At 42.9% G+C, this 21,158-nt stretch overlaps 1 protein-coding gene across 2 annotated transcripts; it reads left to right on the plus strand.

Annotated features, from left to right (window-relative positions):
• The first annotated feature begins 859 nt into the window (after positions 1-859).
• Positions 860-20,183, plus strand: slc6a4a (solute carrier family 6 member 4a). Of its 2 annotated transcripts, none has more exons than XM_034224639.1 (14): positions 860-1,028; positions 3,004-3,894; positions 6,561-6,695; positions 7,187-7,409; positions 9,428-9,566; positions 9,836-9,970; positions 10,072-10,175; positions 10,493-10,620; positions 10,786-10,898; positions 13,571-13,702; positions 14,107-14,206; positions 14,552-14,652; positions 16,428-16,595; positions 19,326-20,183. In XM_034224639.1, exons 2-14 carry the CDS (start codon positions 3,420-3,422, stop codon positions 19,398-19,400), a joined length of 2,028 nt encoding a protein of 675 aa, XP_034080530.1. In that variant the 5' UTR covers positions 860-1,028; positions 3,004-3,419; the 3' UTR covers positions 19,401-20,183. The 2 variants fall into 2 exon arrangements, with proteins under 2 accessions (XP_034080530.1, XP_034080529.1); XM_034224638.1 differs by lacking the exon at positions 19,326-20,183 and adding an exon at positions 16,725-16,928.
• Positions 20,184-21,158: the final 975 nt, after the last annotated feature.

Below are 21,158 nucleotides of genomic sequence, written 5' to 3' on the forward strand. Positions count from 1 at the left end.
ACTTTAAAAAAAGCAGACTGTGTGCCTACATTACAACAACAACCTGGGAAGTATACAGTGTTTAGAAAGCAAGGTCAGTCTGATCTGGGAGCTTCTCAGCATTACTACAGCCTCGCACTGAGTACAGAAAGAAAGATGATTCAGGGACTCGCACACTTGACCTTGCAAGAACACCAACCGAGAGCTACATTTTCTAATGCAGCGTGTAAAGTATGTTCAGTGGAGATACACTTTTATTGTTAAAGCTCAGTAACAAAAACACCCAGAAGTCTGCTTGTAACTTGATTAAAAAAAAACACATCAACAACTTGAATAATGCTCACGTTTTAAGCATTATTTGACGTATAAATCATCTCAATTGAGCATGTTTTGCTGAGGTAGAACAGGACTCAGAAATTACGGGTAACGGGTCAAAGCAGCAAAAGTCTAATCTCTCCGCAGCAGGTGTGTGTGATGACACAAGGGGAGACAAATGGAGGGAGGGGACCAAAGATTGACTGATGAGAGAAATGTGAAAGCATAATGAGGAAAATGGAAGAGGAGGGAGTGTGAGAACTCAAGCAGGGCTGTGTGTGTGTGTGTGTGTGTGTGTGTGTGTGTGTGGTGTGTGTGTGTGTGTGTGTGTGTGTGTGTGTGTGTGGTGTGTGTGTGTGTGTGTGTGTGTGTGTGTGTGTGTGTGTGTGTGTGTGTGTGTGTGTGTGTGTGCGCACACGCTTGCATAATGTCTCTCCAGTATCTTCTCTCTGAACGAATGCACATCCATCTCTGCATATGTCTGTGCGTCTCTGAACGCAGCATGTGTGTAAGTGTGTGTGGTTACAAGTCAGGGAGAGAGGGACAACAAGGGAGGGAGAGAGAGGGAGAATGAGAGAGGTTTGAGAGCTCAATGGGCAAACACTGTGTCCTGATGTGCTAGTGCATGCAACACCACAGGATTCTTTGAAGTTTGGGTAGAAGTTGCTGCTGCTGCTGCTGAGTGTCTTACAGCCGCCTCAGGTTCTACTCGTCCTCATTTACCATCTCTCGAGGTAATGTATGTGAAGCATGGGAGTTGGGATAAAAACTTAATGGTGTCTTCGTTTTGCTTTTTTGTATTTGCTTCAAAATTGTCCGCCTGGAGACGATTTTATTTGAAGATTAAATAGAGTTTACTAAGATATGAGATGGCTCAAAAGAGTCTACCTTTTTTTATTTGGTTTGTTTCATTATCAGTCATTGGTATTTTTCTCACGCGTCTTATTTCAGTTTATCTGTGTTTGAATCTGGATGTTATCATCCTACGCAGCTTATTCTTTATTAAAGTCTTCTTGGTTGAACGCTAAAGGATAAAGAATCAAGATGTTGTTACATTACTAGTGGCTTTAAAGTTTCCACCACAGTATCATTTTGCAATTTCTTTGTGTTTTCTTAGATAACGGGGCAAGGGGAAAAACAGTTTTCAAACTTAATTGGAGTGTTACTTCTTCACTCAGTGTTTTCAGACTGTGATCAAGTGTTTCTGCGGGTCAGATCTGTTCACCATCGTTTGTTTTTCTCTACCTTCTTTTGAAAGGTTTGACAGCTGATACGTTGAGGGCTTTGTGAATGATTGTAAGTGAAAAACGTACAATCATTCCAGTAAGTTTTAACAGTGATGTGTGTTAAAGTGATTACATTTGCAATGTATCCCTACGTTTCCTTAAAGATTCTACCTTTGAGTAGAGATTGTCACAGCCTGTCATTGTCGGTCAAGTTTGATATCAAATAGGTTTTGTCAGCCAGGAGGAGCGTACTTGGTTTTAATCAGTCTTTGTACAGTAGATTTAAATTCAGTAATTGTTGTAATGAATAACTTGCTCTCATCAGGAAATAAGAGTACAAGTGTGTGAGGAGAGAGGACCTTGGTTGCTGCGTATTCAGATGTTAGTGTAGAGTGAATTTTGTGCCGGACACTCGTTCTTAATTAAGATAATGGCGTTCCGTTTAAATGATGTCTACCTACATTCAGGCATTCATTAGTAATTGAGCTAACACTGTAAACTAAATCACTCTTAATCTAAATAGCTCTCAGTTTGACCCATTACTCACGTGAGCAATTTAGAGTCTATTTTGAGCATGTGTGAACTTTGTACTGAAAAAGGAATGTCTAAGTGTGGTTTGTTTTTGTTAAATTAAAGGTAATTGTGTAATTGTGTTAAGCTGTTCTTACAAAAATGAGAACCAAAGTAAAAAAATCCTTTAGTAATTATAATTGATCATTTCATTAAGAGTTAAACATACTGCATGTATCTTATATATTTTACACATATACACAATTGTGTCACTTAAGACACGTAAAATAAAATGTGCGTTTGAAATAGCATCCATGTCTAATTGTACGCATACTTATTACAAATCTGTCAAACATATGCATTTTAGATATTCTTGTTTTAATGTATTATATAAATGTTCTATGATAGTTTTCAAGCCTTGAGGTAAAATTATAGATATTTATTATGTATAATAATCTGTTGTCCACTTAGAGCATTTTGCAGGGACAACCTGTTGAGCAAAAACTTTTATATGTGACTAATGTCAGATATTTTTGCTCTAATCATTTATATTGCTTTTGGTAACATCAACAAAACAATAAAATAGAACTTCTTCTTTTCTGACTTTTTTACGATTTTCTCTTGTGTTTTTTGCCTTCCTGCCGGTGCTTGTGTTTATAATGTGCGTATAGCCTTAAGTATTCCAGCTTTGATGAGATAAGCATGGAAACAGGTTATGCAGCTGAGTCAGCATGAAACTAGAAACTTAGAAAGAAAAAAATAAGAAAGTCAGCACGTCTCGGCACAATCAACTCGATTTACACCATTATTTTTTAGTCCATTCCCATCTCTCACTTTACCTAAATAAACGGGCGGTAAATCTGGATACTTTATGTTATCGTCAAATCTCAGAGTCATTCTATAGTAAGTTAATGTGAGCTGAATACCTTTTTCTTCATGTGACTTATATGTGTCTTTTCCCTGTGTGTTGCAGTTTGCCGCATCACTGAGTGTCTCAGAGGACGAGCAGTTTGTGGAGAAGATCCAAGACTCTTGTAACTTTTCTGCTGTCCACATCCTGTTCAAACACATCTCTCTTCTCGTGTCCGTCCTGGTATTTTTTCTTGCTCAACAGACTCATTTCAGTTCTCTCCCACACGCGTAACTCCCCCAATCTGGCCCCATTCTCTTAATTCTTAGTGTATATTTGAGCCGTTTTCTTTACCTGCCCTTTCACAATCCTGCTAATTTAGTCACCACAGCATCCCTGCACCATTCCCTCGCCCTCCTCACCCCTCTGTTCCCCTGATGGGCGCCACATCAGACAGCAGCGCCACATTCCCTTCATCGTCACTGAGAACCTCCCTCCACCCCTAACCACCTCGCCATAACCACCACCAACACAACCCAATGGAGAAACAAGACATGATGCTGACGAACATGTTGAATATGGACAAAGGGGAGAAAGAGGGAGAGAGGGAGAAAGGGAGAGCGGAGGGGCCGGGGGATGAAGAGGAGGGGACACAGCAGGAGAATGGCAGACTGACGTTGGCTGACGGTCTCTCAGAGAAAGGAACCAAGAGTTTGAGCTCCGGTTCTGGACAGCAGGTGTCCAATGGCTTCAACACATCCACGCCTCAGAGCCCCAAAGAGGGGCCGGGGGGCGCAGCCTGCTCCGGGGGGACGGCCTCCGCGCCTGGGTCAGGCCCCGGGGCCACGGTGCCGCCGGGGGGCCTCAGGACTCTGGTGGTCCAACAGACCAGCTTGGAGAGGCCCAGAGAAACCTGGAGCAAGAAGATGGACTTCCTGCTCTCTGTGATCGGCTACGCTGTGGACCTGGGGAACGTCTGGCGCTTCCCTTACATCTGCTACCAAAACGGAGGAGGTGAGGAGGCAAAATTATTTTGACATTGGACGGGGAAGATAAGGAGAGGGGTGGAGATTAGGAGAACTTGGCTTGAGTAAACACACCTTTAAGGTTTAGAAAGAACAGAAGCGTTCTTGCTTGATATACCATATGTAAAATAAGATACAGTATGTAGCAGATGAAGTAAGTCCATTTTCTAAAGTAACTTTTACCATCATTAAAGATGGAGGAAGACGCATAAATACTACTTAGTGCACGATAAAATATAGCATTGTCCCACGTGACTAATGTACATATACACGTCGTATATACAGACAACATACTGACGATTACGACCTATTGCAGGAATGAGTGTCGGACCCTGATTCTCCTACCATAACTAATGAGCTGGAACTCCATGTTTTGTGCTCATAAATGTTTTTTACTTTTTTTCAACCCTCTTAAATTTAGAATACCAGGTGAGCCATCTTAGAACATTATCATTTTCTCTAAAAGAAACGGCTGAAGAAAAAGGGTGTAGACATGAAGTGTTGCAGTTACCCTAGTTGTTTATGAGAAGCGCTTGATTCAGCTCATCTTGCACAATCTAAGGCACAAAGAGGTAAGCTTACGTTCCTCACAAAGCCTGTGTGGTCCGCCTGAGCTCTGTAACTACACAATCCTCACTTTGCAGCAAACAGGGCCTACCTTTCCACTTTTATTGAATATGCAATAATAAAATCTTTGCAATTTCCTGTGCTCTGTGTGTGTGTCTCACGGAGCGAGGTAGAGATGGCGACTGGGAGACACTTGATAGAGGCAACAGTATTAATTGTGGTTTTTATGAGAACGCCTTCACTGCCTTGCTCCTTGCTTAATAACCTGTCTCCCAGGCAGCTGCTCAATCAACCCTTATCTTTGCTCTGCTTTGACACACACCGCCCCGCATTCACACATGCATATTCAAATAAGTTGATAATCAGAAAGAAAGAAAGAGATGTGTTATCAACAGTGGCGAGCTGTGACTTTTATACCTAGGCCCTCTGACCCCCCCTTCCCTCGAAAAAAAGAAGAGATATTACGTCACAGCGTATACTTCAGCGGAATATCAAAACAGTGGTCCGGGGTGCAAAACGCATCAATGACAGCGACCCTCTACCACACAAAACAACACCATTTATATAAACACCTATCATGACAGGGCACCCACAGCCAATTAACAATTGCAAATGAATTAAGTCGGCACGGCGGCCCACATTGAAAATGACTTAGGCCTACCTTTGATGATCAAATCACTTAAACACAAAGTCCATCCTCCCGTCCTTTTGGATGAAGCACTTGATGGCGGGTCATGCAGCTGATCCTTTGCCACTCCAGTTTATCATTGTAACTCAATCTTGAAAATGACTCGGTTGATAATTTCGCAACGATGTCATCACTATCACTGAAGTGAGCCATCATGAACGAACTTATGCTAATTATAAATATATCGATCATAAATCTATCGTTTAGATTTATGATTCAAAAACAATAAAAGTAGGGTAGACATGTGGATATTATCCGGCTGAACAAAACGTGCATTTATCTAACAGGTTCGTTTTCCACAGACCTTATTTCGAGCTATTTTCCAAAATCCTATGGAGAAATCCCGTTGCTTTCTGTCGAGGGAATCCGAGCGAAGCTTACTTCCGGGTTATAGGACGCGTCACTGCACCACTCGCATAGACCTCACAGCGGGCGGAACTTGTCATAAAGTCCGCGAAAATAAAGCCCGCCCATTTAGAGGGAAGATATGATTGGTCAATTGTACTGTCATTTGACATTACTCTCTGGTTGAGTTACTATAGCTGGCCCTCTGTGAATCTACAGAGGGACCAACAAGCTCTCCCGTCTTCACATAACTCGCAGAGACGGCATTTAACCCTTCACATTCCAACATAAACTGAACAGGCAGATTCGAAGGATTTATTTCTTTGGAAATATTATTTTAAATACAATTAAATCAAGTTATTTTGGTAAAACTAATGAAAAATGTAACAACAACAACATATACAATTTTTTTTAAAAAGAAGTTTTTGTCTTAATGTTTTCAAATATTATTTTTTAGAATATCTTAGGCCCTCACAGAGGGCCTAGAGGGCCCTGACGGCTCGCCACTGGTTATCAAACTCTGCACATTAGGTTGTAGAGTTCACAGATTTCCCTGCCATCCTGCTGCTTTTCAGTGTGTGGCCTTCCTCTTCTCCCTCCATCATGTGTATACTTTCCTCTGTTAGCAGCCAGCATTGCACTAGTCCTAATTTGTCATTATAGAATTTAAACAAAACGACCCTCTTACTGTGTCTTTCCACATCACATTAAATGGAGAGTTATGAAACTGGGCAAGCACACATTGCAGATTTTGAATGACCACGGTTATACTTACAATATTTATTGTTTTTAACAGAGTGCTTTTTAATGTCATTGTAGATTGGGAGTTATTTAGAGGCCTAAGGAGATTACAGATGGAGTGTGAACCACAAGTGTTTCTCCGGAGTGTGATAGACTTTTAACTGTTCATCCATAACTCTTTATTTCTTCCCATTATTTCCCTCTCACTTTCCCGAATGTTTTCTTTATTTCTGTTCTCCCTCCTACCCCTCTTTCCAAGCCTTAATCTCCCGCTCTCATCCCCAATGCTTTCCATTTCTTGCCTCCCACCCCAGGTGCCTTTTTGCTGCCCTACCTGTTGATGGCGATATTTGGAGGCGTCCCTCTCTTCTACATGGAGCTGGCTCTCGGCCAGTTCCACCGCAGCGGCTGCATCTCCATCTGGAAACACATCTGCCCCATCTTCAAAGGTAACAGTAGGAGAGGAGAGAAAACAGAACAGTTAGAGAAACGAGTTAAAAGCAATAGCTTGGATTGAAAGGGAGGAGAGTAGCTCCTACAAACGGGAACATTGGCAGTAGGAGAACAAAAAAAGGGAAAAGGTCCAGCCGTCAGAGCCTGAGAGACGGTTCATTTAACCTCCTCCACCCCGTCAGTACAGTTCCCTTGAAGGGCATCTCCGGTGCCTTGTACATCTAATAAAACGGAAGGTATTATGGTAATTGTCACATTTCCATGCCAAATGCCAGATGCTCAGAAATGTGATAGTATGTTGGTTGTTGTTGTTGTTCAGAAATGTCACCAACTCACAGTAGCAACTTGAATTAGCTTGGAAACACCACTGATGTCTCCTGAAGGAGTGAATGACTGGTGCCACACGAGACATGTTATCTTATATTTCATCTAAATAAACATAAATGGGGATTCTATAAAGATTTTCAATTTTCTTCCACTCTCACAGGGATCGGCTTTGCCATCTGCATCATCGCCCTCTACGTCGCTTTCTACTACAACACCATCATGGCCTGGGCTCTGTACTATCTGCTGTCGTCGTTTCGGCCCACCCTGCCGTGGACCACCTGCTCCAACAGCTGGAACACAGCCAACTGCAACCGCTACATGTCCACTGACCACAATGTGTCCTGGTCCAACTCCTCCACCTCCCCTGCAGAAGAGTTCTATACGTAAGTACATGTAAGTCGGATGTAGATGCGTAGGGGGTGAGTTACGCAGGAGTGAGACGTCGAGGGAGAGAGGGAGGACGACTTCCAGAGAGCAATTACCGGCTCTGGTTCTGGTGTTTAGGTGCACTGGCAGATGAACCACCATCCCTCTATTTAAAATGTTCACTTGCATAATTGGCTACCATCATTTCGTAATAAGAAACACTGATCTCATCTAAGATTGTTAGAAGTACAGGAATCATTAGTAACATACTCTGTGAAGAACAAGCTTTACTTGATAGACTTTGGCGTTGACTCTGTCTATTAGATTTATGGGGGGAGAGCTCTATAAATAGCAGTCAATTGGATCTCCTCCCAGGGTAGACGGGGCCTTGACACAGGTGGGGGAGTGAAGCAGAGAAGCTGCATACACTCACATGACAGCAAAGATATAAAACAGATAAAGTGGTTTAGATATCATTCAGCTGAGATGATTATTGGATCATAGGAAAGCCTGCAAACGAATCCCAGTGAAATCATTGGAGGATAATCGAGAGGTGGAGCGTCAGTGTCAAGGTGAAATATAACGAGGGCGGTGGTGGCGAAGTCGATAGGGACTTGTCTTGGCAACTGGAAGGTCACCAGTTCAAGTCCCGGCAAGACCAAGTGCTACCGAGGTGCCCCTGAGCAAGGCACCGTTCCCTACACTGCTCCCCGTGCGCCGTTCAAAATGGCAGCACACTGTTCCTAACACTAGGATGGGTCAAATGCAGAGAAACAATTTCCCCACGGGGATTAATAAAGTATATCAAAATCAAAAAAACGATACTTGTCTTACTGCTTTAATGTGTGCTAACAGTTAACAAATATATACATTCAAAAGTAATACCTGCAGTTTTAGTAAGAACACAGTTGTGACACAAACATGTTTTTTTTTAGTTGTCCTTTTCCCTATTGTTGACTAGGAAACAATTTGTGCTCAAGATTTTACAACAAACCAGATTGTACTGTAGATTTGATTGTACTAGCCTATCAGGTAAAAATAAATGTAAACTGATTATGTATATTACTCTAAGCGTTATTACTTCTTCCACAATAAGTTAAATCTCTCCCCTCACTCAAGTTACTTATTTATTTGACTGTAAAGTAAAGCCTTAGCTTTGTCTTCCTGGCTCGGTCTTATCAGCTTCTCGCTCAGCCGTGTCTGCGTCGGACCGCTGGGACAGATTGAGAGTTTATCCGTAGTCGACTTTTCCTAATGCAGGTTTTAAAGTAACAAATTCCACAACTCAGTCTGGCGCCAGAATTTCCTGTTTTCAACATAAATCACGTCTCTGTTTTATCGTGCGAGCTCTGTGTGCTTAACCTGTGACCAGATGTTAACCTCGCTGCTCGTTTCTGCCTCCTTCTTTTCTGCCTGCTAATTCTTTTTTCACTTTGGCTTGTGTAAACTGCTATGAAGTCAGTCAAGGCTCTCGCGCACAGCGTTTATTGAGACTCCTTACGGTTTCCCTGAGGTGAACTTACATTATGACTCATTTCATCTGCAAGTACCATGTATGTGTGTATATTCGTCTGGGCATTATCATCCTCATATTCAATATACTGTATTGTTGATTTAATACCCGTCCTATATTATCCCTTTCTATCCTGTTGTTGACACCCTGCCCTTCAAACACCTATATTAATCTCCTCTTCTTTGTAACTGTTTTTTTTTTCTTGCTGATCCATCTCCTTCCTTCCGAGCACTATCTCTTTCCTCTGCTTTCCAAATGTCCCAACATCTATTGACCCTATCTTTGTTTTTCTTCCTCTGTCTAATCTTCTCTGTTATTATTCTACACATTTTTCTTATACCTTCTCATCTTTGTCCTTCCCCCAATTTCTTCCATCTTTCCGTGTTTTTTTAATGACTCCCTCTTTCTCCTGCCGTCTCCTCTCATGTCGTCTCCCTACTGTATATTGAAATTGTCTTGTCTCCCCCTCTTCGTCCTCACCTCTCAATCCCAACATCCCCCCTGCCTTGTTCCTCCCTCCAGTCGCCAGGTGCTGCAGGTCCACCGCTCCGAAGGTCTGCACCAGCTGGGCTCTGTCAGCTGGCAGCTGGCCCTCTGCCTGCTCTTCATCTTCACCATTGTCTACTTCAGCATCTGGAAAGGAGTCAAGACGTCTGGAAAGGTAACCGAAGGGGCGCCTGCCTGGCTAATGGGGGTGTCAGTTAGACTGGATGGATGGATGGATTGATGGAGCCAGAGATGCAGAGAAAAATATGTTTTATTCTTCTATCATCTCTTAACTCACCCAGTATCATTCATCATCATGGGTAGAAAAGTTAGTTAGATAGACAGTCAACAAGCTATGAGTATGATCTACGCTCCTACGACTAGACATAGAGTACACGTTTACAGACAGAAAAGTGAATAGTATTTCCTCCTTTCCTGCATCAGGTAGTTTGGGTGACTGCTACTTTTCCATACCTGGTCCTCCTGGTGCTGCTCGTCCGTGGGGCCACTCTGCCCGGGGCCTGGAGGGGCGTGGTCTTCTATCTCAAACCTGATTGGCAGAAACTGCTTAGCACAACAGTAAGTCAGTCGTTGCAGTCTAGCAAGGCTGTATTTGAAACTTTTGTGTTTCTATTACATTTGTACAAACTAACATTGTTGAACCTTTCACAATCTGTCAGGTGTGGATTGATGCAGCAGCTCAGATTTTCTTCTCACTGGGTCCGGGGTTTGGCGTGCTCCTTGCTTTTGCCAGCTACAACCCATTTCACAACAACTGCTACAAGTGAGAACATCTCATGAAAACAAATGTCTTTATATTTTACAATATAATGAAACCTATCTGTGTATCAAGCCAAATCCGCCTTGGGTGCTTTTTCTCATCCCTATATTACAGCTCTACAGACATCCTTTAAATAGAATTATCAGAGCTTTTTTATCTAGACACGTTTCCAGAAACATGCATCTATACAGGTGGATCAATAACATTCCTTTATCACAAAGTTTCCCGATGTCTATACAACTATAAAGAGGCTCAAAGAATAAGTATTAACAACGCTCTCCCGATCTCAAATTCTTGCTCTTAATATTTGTCCTTCTCAGAGATGCCTTGATCACCAGCTCTGTGAACTGTCTGACCAGCTTCCTGTCCGGCTTCGTCATCTTCACCGTGTTGGGCTACATGGCTGAGATGAGGCAGCAGGATGTGGGGAGTGTGGCCAAGGATGCTGGTAGGTACAAATGGGATGAATAAGTAACCTAGATTGAATTGATCAGAATTGTACGTAGGACAAGCTTTGACTTATCATATCACTAAAGCAGAATGATGCACACATTGGACAACAATGCAGCTGTAAGGATGAATAAGATTCACTTTTCCTTGCCCTCTGTTCCAGGTCCCAGTCTGCTATTCATCATTTACGCAGAAGCCATAGCAAACATGCCTGCTGCTACGTTCTTCTCCATCATCTTCTTCCTCATGATCATTATGTTGGGTCTGGACAGCACGGTTAGTTTGATCATTACTCATGTCAGTGCAAAACTGAGATACTCAAGTCAAATGTTTTGTGTTTCATCACCTTTTTCCTTTCTACCTGATTCTCTAGTTGCACAGTGCCCGGCTCTTGTGTGTTCTCTCAGACCCACAAACAGACGCTTCATATTTGCCTTGTCATACAGGTTAATGCCTCGTTCTGATTGACTTGTGTTTACCCGTTGTAGCCGTTGCTCCATAAAGGTTTTGGGTATTATTTGTCCTCTCTGTTGGATGTTGGATAACAGTCAGCGAAAACAATGCAATAGGACTTTCATATCGCTGTTGTGTGGCGATCTTGTCTCCATAAGCCTGTGTTTATCTGCGCTGAGGCAGCCAGCTGGAGAGACCCGCGCTGTTATCACCTCCTGATAATCAGGCTGGAATCAGCATCCAGGTTGCTATGCTCCTCCATTTTATGACTGAGGATATTACCGCACAATGTGGAGCTGTACGTGGATTCATGTCAGATAGGAGTTTTTTCTCTTCTTTTTCTTTGACTTCAATGTGTGAATAACAGGGTACACAATACATCTTGAACATTTGTCATCAGTGTGCTGTGGATTGCCAAAAGAGTGTCATACTCTTACTGGATTCATTACTTAGCTGTTGTTTTTAAATCATTGCATGGACTGGCACCACCTTACCTGTCTGAGTTGTTGCACCCCCATGCTCCAGCTAGAGCTGGAGCGGGGTTCCCAACCTTTTTTCCCAAGAGCCCCCCCAAATGACTCCTGTAGGAAGTTTCCCCCCCCCTCCCCCACACACACACACACACACACACACACACACACACACACACACACACCACACACACACAAGGGGGGCCCCCAGTGGTAATTACAGTTTAAAAGTCTAAAAAATGCTACAACTACTGTCACAAACTGGATGAATGTGAGGAGGATGAAAGCGTAATTAAAGAGCACTATTAGATTGACTTTGATGGTTATTGGACTCAGGATTAATTCATTTGGATTCCCGCTGTATGAAGAAATTAAAGGACGGCGCACGTGGAAACAATTCACAAAGGGATTAAACTGTTTAAAACACATGCTCAAAGTAAGCCGGATTTTGCCGATGTGTTTATGTGGATTCAAAAACCGTAAATAATCTACAAAATGGAGGAGACCAATCTGATCGGAGCAACTGACAAATAATCCAACTGAAACCGGCATGGACAATGACTGTTTTAAAAATACGTATATCCAGACAAGCCTGGTTTGGACACTTTACGGGCAGAAGAAACATTTCTATTAAAGAAAAAATTATACATTTCTGTCTTTTATGCCTTTAATAGCTACTAACTTGGATTTTTATTCAAATTAATTAATCAATTATTACTTATATGTTATTGTAATGTAGAGACAAGGCTTTTAGCGACAATAATTTGTGCGTTACGGCCCGTCTACACTACAGGCATCGAAAAATGCTTTCAACGCTTCGCCCATTCATTTGAATGGGGTGACGTAGAAGATTTTAAAACTTCGCCGAACTGCATTGTGGGGAGCATGGCATGGCTTTGCAAGCATCACGAGCATCTATCGGCATCAAAAGTTGAACAATGTTCAACTTTTGAACAATGTTCAACTTTTGAGGCTCGATGCTTGGCATCAGCCAATCAAATCCTGCGTATGCAAATCTGCCAGTACAAGCCTAGCCAATCAAACCGCGTGTATGCTGGGAGAGACTAGGTCATTTCCTCATATTCAAAAAAATGGAGGGAAAATTCATTATAGCGGTAGTGAATCACCCGGTGCTGTATGATCAGTCTCTGTTCATCTACCGGGATACAAACTGGAGGAGCGAGGCATGGAGGGAGGTGGCAGAGACAGTGGATGAAACTGGTAGGTTTTCGCCTGTTTGGGGATTTTATATCCAGTTTACTTCGTTTTAACATTGCTATTGCTTTGTATGCCGGGGGCGGGCGGGCGGGAGAATCCTGATTGGTTGTTGGTCGCCTTGGGCGTGAGAAATCGCCAAGCCTCAGACACACCCAGCTTCAAGATTTGTTGATGCCTGTAGTGTAGACGGGCCGTTACAATTATATATTTTTTAAAATGAAGAAAAAAAAAAAGTCTAAATATGATATTTGGCCTCAGATGAGGCCTGGCGCCCCCCAGGTTGGGAACCACTGAGCTAGAGCATTGCGCTCAGCTCAGCTAAATGTGTTGGTGTGGTTCCTCGGTGCAGGAAGAAACCCCGAGGTGACAGACTGTGGAACCGCCTCCCAGTACATATCCGGACTGCTGAGTCTATTGAACTTTTTAAATCTCAGCTAAAAACTCACCTCTTTGCCCTGGCTTTTAATACTAGTTGAACATTATATGTTTACATTTGTATGTGTTTGTGTATATCTTTCTTATTGTGCTTTTTATCATGTTCTAATTATTTGTTTTATTATTGTACTCCCATTGTGTTATTTTATATTGTAGTTATTGCCTGTACAGCACTTTGGTCAACTGAGGTTGTTTTAAATGTGCTATATAAATAAATTGAGATTGAGATCAAACAGCTGATTAGTAACAAATAATATTTAGATGCAGTAAAATGTATCTAGATACTTATTTTCTCAATTGTTCATCCTCCTCTGAGTTTTCCTCTTGCTTATTTCCGCCTCCCTCCCCTCCTTGCTGCACTCCTCTCTGCAGTTTGCAGGGTTGGAGGGGGTGATCACGGCGATGATCGATGAGTTCCCGCAGCTCCTGTCTAAGAGACGAGAGTGGTTTGTCCTCGGCCTGGTGTGCGTCTGCTTCCTCGGGGCCCTCTCCACGCTCACATATGTAAGTGAAATGACCACATCACACACAAGCCACTTTCAAAATGTCACCTAATAAGCATTGAACAAATCTATCATAAATAATACAGCTGTATTTTGATAATCGTCTACAAATTGAAACATTAATTCAAGACTTTATTTAATGCCCGTAATTTCTCACATCCTCCCTTTCCATTAAAATATGTTATAGACCAATAAACTAGCTTATATTGATCAAATGTATCTAATTGTTACTGCTGTATTTTAACTAATGGACTGTAGTAGTCAGATTAAAGCAGTGGCTGAGCATAACTAAATTAATCTAGAACCCTACATAAAATCCCCTAATCATTTGTGAAGCCTCTTACATAATGTGTGAATAGCTTGACATAAGTTCATCCCTCTCTCTGTTCTCGCCTGCTGTCTCAGGGTGGAGCGTTTGTGGTGAAGCTGTTTGAGGAGTACGCGACAGGCCCCGCCGTCATCACCGTGGTGCTGCTCGAAGTCATCGCCGTCTCCTGGTTCTACGGCAAGTCTGTGTGATTGTAGCAATGATGGGGTGGAGTTGCATTGCATTTAGCTGACGCTTTTATCCAAAGCGACTTACAATAAGTGCGTTCGACCAACAAAATACAAACTTGAAGAAAACAGAATCATATAAGTACATCAGGCTTCATAGAGCAAAAACATTTCAAGTGCTACTCAACTGGCTTTAGATAAGCCAGCCCTTTATTAGTAGGCAGATTTGTTGCAGATTTATTACGTTACTATAATCTTACCTCTGTGTCTTTTTAGTGTCTGTTTAGTTTCGGTCACATAAAAGATGCCCTCCTGATTGTTGTGACTTTGTATTAACTCTGGGTTTGTGTTCCAGGTACCAACCGTTTCTGTAATGACATCCATCTCATGCTTGGTTTCTACCCGGGTTGTTTCTGGAGGATCTGCTGGGTGGCCATCTGCCCCTGCTTCCTGATGGTGAGGCCCGTTTACAGCACTTACACATATAGTGGGGCAAAAAAGTATTTAGTCAGCCACCAATTGTGCAAGTTCTCCCACTTAAAAAGATGAGAGAGGCCTGTAATTTTCATCCTAGGTACACTTCAACTATGAGACAGAATGGGGGGAAAGAATCCAGGAATTGTAAGATTTTTAATGAATTAATTGATAAATTCCTCGGTAAAATAAGTATTTGGTCACTTACAAACAAACAAGATTTCTGGCTCTCACAGACCTGTAACTTCTTCTTTAAGAGCCTCCTCTGTCCTCCACTCGTTAACTGTATTAATGGCACTTGTTTGAACTCGTTATCAGTATAAAAGACACCTGTCCACAACCTCAAACAGTCACACTCCAAACTCCACTATGGCCAAGACCAAAGAGCTGTCAAAGGACACCAGAAACAAAATTGTTGACCTGCACCAGGCTGGGAAGACTGAATCTGCAATAGGTAAGCAGCTTGGTGTGAAGAAATCAACTGTGGGAGCAATTATTAGAAAATAGAAGACATATAAGACCACTGATAATCTCCCTCGATCTGGGGCTCCACGCAAGATCTCACCCCGTGGGGTCAAAATGATCACAAGAACGGTGAGCAAAAATCCCAGAACCACACGGGGGGACCTAGACAATGACCTGCAGAGAGCTGGGACCAAAGTAACAAAGGCTACCATCAGTAACACACTACGCCGCCAGGGACTCATATCCTGCAGTGCCAGACGTGTCCCCCTGCTTAAGCCAGTACATGTCCAAGCCCGTCTGAAGTTTGCTAGAGAGCATTTAGATGATCCAGAAGAGGATTGGGAGAATGTCATATGGTCAGATGAAACCAAAATAGAACTTTTTGGTGAAAACTCAACTAGATGGGTTTGGAGGAAAAAGAATGCTGAGTTGCATCCAAAGAACACCATACCTACTGTGAAACATGGGGGTGGAAACATCATGCTTTGGGGCTGTTTTTCTGCAAAGGGACCAGGACGACTGATCCGTGTAAACGAAAGAATGAATGGGGCCATGTATCGTGAGATTTTGAGTGACAACCTCCTTCCATCAGCAAGAGCATTGAAGATGAAACGTGGCTGGGTCTTTCAGCTTGACAATGATCCCAAACACACCGCCCGGGCAACGAAGGAGTGGCTTCGTAAGAAGCATTTCAAGGTCCTGGAGTGGCCTAGCCAGTCTCCAGATCTCAACCCCATAGAAAATCTTTGGAGGGAGTTGAAAGTCCGTGTTGCCCAGCGACAGCCCCAAAACATCACTGCTCTAGAGGAGATCTGCATGGAGGAATGGGCCAAAATACCAGCAACAGTGTGTGAAAACCTTGTGAAGACTTACAGAAAACGTTTGACCTCTGTCATTGCCAACAAAGGGTATATAACAAAGTATTGAGATGAACTTTTGTTATTGACCAAATACTTATTTTCCACCATCATTTGCAAATAAATTCTTTAAAAATCAGACAATGTGATTTTCTGGATTTTTTTTTCTCATTTTGTCTCTCATAGTTGAGGTATACCTAGGATGAAAATTACAGGCCTCTCTCATCTTTTTGAGTGGGAGAACTTGCACAATTGGTGGCTGACTAAATACTTTTTTGCCCCACTGTATGTACAAACTCAGAAGGCCGCTAAGTTGAGTAAATGCCTAGAGGAGCAATTTGAATACTTATAAGCTTATATTATAGTTTCTCATATTATTTTCAGCTGTTTAATCCTTGTTATATCTGCTTGTGTTCCCGTTCCTGTGTGCAACAGTTCATCATCATCAGTTTCCTGGCCTTCCCTCCAGAAGTCAGGTTGTTCGACTACCACTTCCCTCCATGGACCACTTTCCTGGGCTACTGCATCGGGGTCTCTTCATTCATCTGTGTGCCTGCTTATATGGTCTTCTACTTGCTCAATGCCAAGGGAACATTCAAAGAGGTACAGCATTTTCTTTCTTTTTCATTCACATTTGAAGTGTATCTTCCCTATGTCTCCCCTCGTTCACATTGCGCTGTCCTTATCCCCACACGACCTTTCGCTCTCTTACTGACACCTCTCCAACAACAGTTCCACAGTTCCACAGTTCCTTTGAATGCACCGTCAGGCTTTATTTGGGATCAGGATCAAAGAGGAGGCAGAGGCCAGAGATTAAAGCCAAGCCAAAGCCAAGAAACATCCATCCATCCATCCATCTTCTCCCGCTTATCCGTGGTCGGGTCGCGGGGGTAGCAGTTCCAGCAGAGAGCCCCAAACTTTCTTTTCCCTGGCGACATCAACCAGCTCTGACTGGGGGATCCCAAGGCGCTCCCAGGCCAGCGAAGAGATATAATCCCTCCACCTGGTCCTAGGTCTACCCCTTGGTCTCTTCCCAGCTGGACGTGCCTGGAACACCTCCCTAGGGAGGCGCCCAGGTGGCATCCTAACTAGGTGCCAGAACCACCTCAACTGGCTCCTTTCGACGCGAAGGAGGAGCGGCTCAACTCCGAGTCCCTCCCTGATGACCGAACTTCTCACCTTATCCCTAAGGGAGACACCAGCCACCCTGCGGAGAAAACCCATCTCGGCTGCTTGTATCCGCGATCTCGTTCTTTCGGTCATGACCCATCCTTCATGACCATAGGTGAGGGTAGGAACGAAAATGGCCCGGAAGACAGAGAGCTTTGCCTTCTGGCTCAGCTCCCTTTTCGTCACAACGGTGCGGTAAAGCGACTGCAGTACCGCTCCCGCTGCTCCGATTCTCCGGCCCATCTCACGCTCCATTGTTCCCTCACTCGAGAACAAGACCCCGAGATACTTGAACTCCTTCACTTGGGGTAAGGACTCATTCCCTACTTGGAGTGGACAGTCCATCGGTTTCCTGCTGAGAACCATGGCCTCAGATTTGGAGGTGCTGATCCTCATCCCAGCCGCTTCACACTCGGTTGCGAACCGATCCAGTGAGTGCTGAAGGTCGCAGACCGATGAAGCCATTAGAACCACATCATCTGCAAAAAGCAGTGGTGCAATCCTTAGTCCACCGAACTGCAGACCCCCTCCCCCACGACTACGCCTCGAAATCCGATCCATGTATATTACAAACAGGATTGGTGACAAAGCGCAGCCCTGGCGGCCAACCCTCACCGGAAATGGGTCCGACTTACTGCCGAGGACCCGGACACAGCTCTCGCTTTGGGAGTACAGAGATTGGATGGCCCTGAGTAGAGACCCCCTCACCCCATACTCCCGCAGCACCTCCCACAGTAACTCCCTGGGAACTCGGTCATACGCCTTCTCCAAGTCTACAAAACACATGTAGACCGGATAAGCGTACTCCCAGGCCCCCTCCAGGATCCTTGCGAGCCAAGAAACAATCCATTACAAATAAGAGTTTACACACACATGCATACATGTAGGGCATTACCTAATTACACAGACCAAACACTTACCTCTGACTCTTACGTCACACATCGGCATTCAACACCTGTGCAAGCCTTCACGTAGCCAGTTTTGAACATAAAAGCAAATCTAAAACAGACGAGATGTGTCATTAACAGGGCTTTAACAACAGAGCACGGTGCATGGCAAGATACATAAGCATCATTAATACAAATGATCTTCAAAACCTATTCAAGATACAGGTTTGACACTTAAATGATATTGTTTCACTTTGAGCAAGTAACCTTTATTATTGTTTATGTGATTCCCTAACTTAACTTTCAGGTGTGTACTTGCTCTACTGTATGTATACCCGAGCTTGTAACATGCATAATAAAGAACAATACAACATGTATTTGTTATAATCCTAATTAAAGTCTCATAGTCCTTTGTTAGCGTTGACAGAAGGTAGGAGGACATCAAAGAGGCTTGTAGACAGACGTCCAGTATTGACACTGCCGCCAGGGCACACAATGCCACTGACACACACTGTTAACTCACACTGTTAACACACAGGGGGCGTGTCTTTGTGTGCATGTGAGTGTGAAAGGACACTGTTAGTGTAACTCATGGGGACAGATGAGGCTGCGGGAGGTCAAAATGTGTGAGTGGCTCTTCGTGGATTGGGTTTGTTTGTTTGGCATCTGCAATATTTGTTCACATTATCGTTGAATTATTTTTGATTTGGATACCATTCTTGCTCTGGTGTAATATCTTGTAACAATTCTGATGATCTGTTAAAGTCTTAGCTTAAAGGAAAAAGGACAAATATTCACTGGTTCGAGCTTCAATATGTGTGAATACTGTATTTGCTGATTTCGTATGGCCAGGTTCAGACTTTATTTTGTCTCACTGACTGTCTTCGGGTTTGCTTGAACAAAACAAAACATTTCAAAATATGAGCTTTGGGAAATTGCAAGGGATATTTTCAATAGCCGTCTGATTCAATAATCAGGCTTGTTTGGACATTACATGGACTTTAACTAAAATAGTGCATACTGTACAAATCTGGTACGGATAGAATACACCTGTCTTCGTCATTCCTTATATATTTGATCTTATTTCAGAGATATTCAAAAGGAATATGGCTCCTTTTTTCTAACATATCTGACACATCAAATCAGAAGAAAATGCTGCAATAAAATCAGTGGCACAAACACATGTGGACCTGCCTTGTGGTTGATACGTTTCAGTCTCCAGTTAAAACATTGAATATCAGTTTAATGTTTGTCTGTCTCTTTCCTGTATCTGCAGCGTCTGTTAAAGAGCATCACTCCAGTGCCCAGCGGTGACCAATACAGAGAATACATAGTCACCAACGCAGTCTGACCAAACCTAGACCCACAGACGGGGCCACTCTCTCTACCCAGAGCGCCCTCTTCTGGACAAACTGCAAAACCACAGGACAAGGGGGCTACCTTTCACCGTCTTTGCCTCTTTTTCATAGATCTCCTACACTTCTCTTTAGCCATCTCACACCAGATCTAGAAGTAGTGATCATGGAGGCAGGCGGATCCAGGCTGCAGTAGTTTATTTAGTTTGGTTTATTATGCTGGTTCAGTTTTTAAGGAGTACTCTGGTGTAAAAAAAGCCCAGAGTTAGTAGCTTCAGTATCCTCAGCATTCTCTCTCTATTTGTCCAGGTGTCACCGAAGTCAGAGTGACCGACCTTCCTTCAGGTTATACATCACACGTCATAACAAATATTTTATACACTTATATAAAGTATTATACGATATAACTGCAGATACTACACATTTGAAGAAGGCCAGATATTTACATTTCAATCTCTCAGCCTGTATGGTTGCATCCATGTCATGCTGTTACGTTATGCATTCTGATATGTAGCAAAATTCAGGTATCTGTTTCTGAAGCCAAATATATCTGATATCTGTTCTGTTCATATTTCTAAAGATGTTTCAATAACGTAGCCGTCTTTATGTTGTGTTTACTGTCAGCCTGTGTTTATTTGGTGGCATCTTGGACGAGTGATGGATTTGCAATGAGTTCCCTACACTGTGAAGCACTGTCTGGTGTGTGTGTGTGTGTGTGGTGTGTGTGTGTGTGTGTGTGTGTGTGTGTGTGTGTGTGTGTGTGTGTGTGGTGTGTGTGTGTGTGTGTGTGTGTGTGTGTGTGGTGTGTGTGTGTGTGTGTGTGTGTGTGTGTGTGTGTGTGTGTGTGTGTGTGTGTGTGTGTGTGTGTGTGTGTGTGTGTGTGTGTGTGTGTGTGTGTGTGTGTGTGTGTGTGTGTGTGTGAAAAAAAAAAGACTGTTATAATGTCCAGTGAAAAGAAACGAATCACTGGTAGGACCAACCAAGTGTATTTATTCTATAACTGCAATATAAAATGTGTATTTATTTTATAAAGTTGAATTCTGTCATTTTGACCTCCTACACTTCAGTATGACAACGTGACATGACACAGTGCTGATGGTTTAATCACACGGCACTCTGTTGTCATACTGCATAACTGTCAGTAATAGAAACCAAATATGGATCAGAGCTAATAACATTATCAATGGCATAGTCTGAAAATCTCTTTACTTTCTACCAAAACAATAGTGTGTTTGTGTGTTCATGCACATGTGCCTATGTGTGTGTTTCTGGGAGTGTGTGTAGGAGCAGGAGTTAAAATATGGCGAGTACTGTACATCTACATGTGTAATTTTACTAGTCAGTCTGGTATTGGTGTTATCTGTGAATACCTGTCTCTCCATGGATGTGTGTGAGTGTGTTTAGTTCATGTGTGGGTTTGAGTGTTGTGTGTGTGTGCACCTTAATTAGTGTGCCGGTGCACGTTTGAGTGGTTGTGCTAAAAGGATTAGAGGCGTTCAGCCCCTTTATGTGTGCATGCCGTACTGTGTATATACCGTAAAGTATGTGCGTGTGTATGCGTGTGTGTGTGTGTGTGTGTGTGTGTAATGTGATCTCCTGTTGTCTTGTTAACTGCCAAAAATATCTTATGAAGGACGTAAACTCCTCTTGCCTCTCTCTCTCTCGTACCTCTCAAGCTTATGTAAGATCTATGTATGTCAATAAAAGACTGTATGAATAATACACCTGTATAGAATAAAGATATATAAATATAT

Source organism: Gymnodraco acuticeps, unplaced genomic scaffold, assembly GCF_902827175.1.
Source record: "Gymnodraco acuticeps unplaced genomic scaffold, fGymAcu1.1, whole genome shotgun sequence".
Classification (NCBI taxonomy): domain Eukaryota; kingdom Metazoa; phylum Chordata; class Actinopteri; order Perciformes; family Bathydraconidae; genus Gymnodraco; species Gymnodraco acuticeps.